This window comes from Protobothrops mucrosquamatus, unplaced genomic scaffold, assembly GCF_001527695.2.
Source record: "Protobothrops mucrosquamatus isolate PMUCROS unplaced genomic scaffold, P.Mucros_1.0 scaffold342, whole genome shotgun sequence".
NCBI lineage: Eukaryota > Metazoa > Chordata > Lepidosauria > Squamata > Viperidae > Protobothrops > Protobothrops mucrosquamatus.
The window spans coordinates 279,705-282,925 of record NW_015386679.1 but is presented as its reverse complement, the minus strand read 5'-3'; the positions used below and the strand labels follow the sequence as shown (position 1 = coordinate 282,925).

Here is a 3,221-nt window from a genome sequence, read left to right as displayed (position 1 = left end):
AAGGATGCAAATAGCCCCAGTTCCCAGATTATTTATAATTCCCACCCATTTGATTTTATCTCAAAACTAGAATAAGAGCTGATGGGACTGTCCCAGAACTCTAGCAGGTTTCTTCCTTCGAGGGAAGTTTTCCACCAGACGTTTTCATAATTTGAAGAGACCCCCCATGGCCGCCGGGTCTTCTCCAGCTTTTAACTAAGTTGAGTGATCTCAAGCTTTTCAGCCTGCTGTTGATTTATTCCCCCAGATGGGATGAAACCTTTTTGAACCTCATTTACAAACAGGGAAAGAGAAGCCGCTCAACTCCCCCACACCCCAAAAAATGTGTTTTTGCCCTCCCATTATGAGCATTTTTATCAGAACTGAAAGTATTTTATATGTTTAATGTTCCTTATTTCATCCAGTTCACCTAAGGAAACCTGGACGTCTCACTTACCTTAGAACCCCCCTGAACAAACTCAGCTTCTATCTATCCAAATGAAATGTGGAGTTGGGTCCATGAATTCTTCTTCACCAAAGGCTCAAAATTACTTTTAGTGGAACAGGATTTTTATTTTTATTTTTTAAACTAAGCACTTACGTGTTGGTTCTCCACCCTGGAAAGCGACCGGCTGCATTTGAAGCCGGCGAGATGCGTCGGCCCCCCTTTTTTCTAGGCTCCTGTACTGTACTTTGAAACAATTTCTACGAGATTGACTGAAGTTTGTTAAATACTGAAAAAGGCCTATTACGTTCTGTAAAGCGCCGCTAAAAAAGGAAAATACAGACATTCTATAACAACTTGGCTTGATGTCTCCGTTTATTGCGTTCAAGGTTTGGGCCGCCTAGTTAACAGCTGCTTTTATCCACTCCTGTCCTGCAGAAGGAATAAAGCCAATTTTCCAGGGAAAACAGATTTTCTCTCTCTCCATTGTTAACGGTGAGGTTGGGGCTGAAGAGATTCCTGTTCCAGGTAAGGAAATGCTTACGAGGGGTCAGGTAGAGAGAGACGGTGTGGCAGCTTTGGAAGAAGCAGGCTAAAAGGGAGCCTGTTTCAGCTGCCCCGTTTCTTGACTGCAAGAACAGACCCCGCCTGTCCTTCAAGAAGACCAAGGGGGCATACATGGACCTCACCCCCTGATGATTCCCAGCCTCCCAACAACCCTGTGAGGGAGTTTAGGTTACAGGATGGCGACCACCCAAAGGCCTTCGGGACTGAGCAGCAGTTTTGAGGTCTCCCCTGATCTTGTCCCCATTCTTGAACTACCCATTACACACCCACAATTATCTTTTGTGGAGATCTTCTCCTCCTTTAGCTGAACTGGATCACATGTTCTCCTGTCCTCCTGGAGGAGTCATCCAGCCAATCCCAAACATTTCCATGGTCCTCCAGTTCTTCTGCAGATGTCCTCCCTGAAATGACCCTCTGCACGTCCAGGGATCGAAAGAGGCTCCCGGCTCACTTCTGTTACTTTGCCCGCTGGGGCTGTGAGTGTCTCCAGAGGAAAACCTTGTCTGATTTCCATCAACATCTCATCGTGATCCCTTAACAGTAGAGGTCTCCAGGAACTAGGAAGCATTGCCTGCTGAGGAGAGGGGGTGTCTGGAGGGGGGGGAGGATGTGAGCTGGCACCGGCCACGACTTTTCCATGAATCACGGAAGGGTGCTATCGGCAGACCGAAGACAAAGTTCCCAGCAGCTGCCTCTGCCAAAGAGGACGGTGCTGGTGGGTTTCCAAGCGTGGCTGCCTTTCAGCCAGTTCAGTTTTTCCAGGAGGTGCCTCTCCATCGGGGGGGGGGGGAAGGTTCAAAGGCTGCTGTCCTTATCCTTCTGACCCTCCAGCCAAGCCTTCTGCAACTCAGCAATCTCCTGACCATACCAGTCATGCAGTCGGGAAAAACACACCGCACTTGGAGACGAGGGGCTGTCTGAGTTCGGGCCGCTGGTCCCGCAGGAGCCGCTCGGCAGGGACCGTCTCCGAGGGGGCAACGGGGGTGGCTTGAGCCCCCCATCGTAGCTCTTGGCCCCGCCGGAGCAGGCAGGAGACAAGCTGGCCGAGGCTTCCGAGTTATTCCACAAGGCGCAGCCGTTCTCTTTCCCGGGGATGCAAACGGGCAGGGCCGGTTTCTCCCGCGGCAGAACAGCCAGTTCCAAATTGGGAGCCGTTCTGTTTTTCCGATAAAGCAGCCGCCGTCTCGGCCCCGGCTGGGCGCCCGGGATGGCCTTCTGCATCTCCTCCAGCTGCTTCTCCAGCTCCCTCACCACCAGGCGCAGGTAGCCAAAGCTGGCCCTGGAGAGCGCCTTGACCCAGAGCTCCATGGCGGCCTGGCTCTCGGCCGCCAGCACGTAGGTGCGGGACTTGGGGCAGTCGAACTTGATGGCGAAGGCAAACTCCTCGGTGGCCTCGCACAGCTCTACCGTGCAGCCCTCCAGAATGATGACGCCCACCGGCTCCCGGCTCTCCCGGTCCTCGAAGTAGAAGAGCATGTTCCCCCTCAGCACGAACCAGCGCCGGTGGTAGGCCGTGTTGCGCTCGCCCTTCTTGTGCAGGAAGCCGGTGTTGTCAGCCGGAGAGGCACAGGTGGCGTAGAAAGAGAGGCTCCTCTCGTTCAGCTTCATGGTGGGCATCCCTGGGAAGGGAAAGCGAGAGAGGGGGGTGGGTCCCAGCAGCCCCCATCAACACCAGGTGGGAAAGGGGCCCTTTGGGGTCTTGCAGCCCCCCAAATGGCTGCCTCTTAGCTGGCTCAGGAATTCGGGGAGTTGAAGTCCACGAGTCATAAAAGAGCCAAGGTTGACTACCCGTGCTCTATAGCATGTTTCTCCACCTCGGTCAGTTAAGGTGTCTGGACTTCAATTTCCAGAATTATGGGAGTTGAAGTCCAGATATCATCTGGGTGACTTTGGGGGAATCCCTGGGAGTCTGTGAATTCTAGTTCCACCTTAGACATGAAAGCCAGCTGCGGGACTTTGGGCCAATCCCTCTCACCATCTCATAAGAGTTATGGGGAGAAGAAGAAGAAGAGGAAGGAGAACTATATGTAGTATGTTCACTGCTTTGAGTTACTTAAAAGTAATAAGGGGAAATAAATAAATCCAGGGGCCCCCGGGCCATCGAAGGGCCGTGACAGCCTCATGACTAGGAGGGGAAAATGTGGCTGGCGGTGATTCCACCAAACCTAGCAAGGGAGCAAAGCAGAGCGCTGGTCAGCTAGTTCCCCCCTCCGGACCATCCCTGTCCACC

General features: G+C 52.8%; 1 protein-coding gene across 1 annotated transcript; it reads right to left on the bottom strand.

Annotated features, from left to right (window-relative positions):
* Positions 1-1,786: 1,786 nt before the first annotated feature.
* On the bottom strand, positions 1,787-2,599 carry PHETA1 (PH domain containing endocytic trafficking adaptor 1). Its single transcript, XM_015815446.1, has one exon. It carries the CDS (start codon positions 2,597-2,599, stop codon positions 1,787-1,789), a length of 813 nt encoding a protein of 270 aa, XP_015670932.1.
* Between the last annotated feature and the right edge of the window lie 622 nt (positions 2,600-3,221).

Coding starts and splice junctions, on each gene's coding strand:
- PHETA1 (XM_015815446.1), bottom strand. CDS start 2,599: ATGAAGCTGAACGAGAGGAGCCTCTCTTTCTACGCCACCTGTGCCTCT.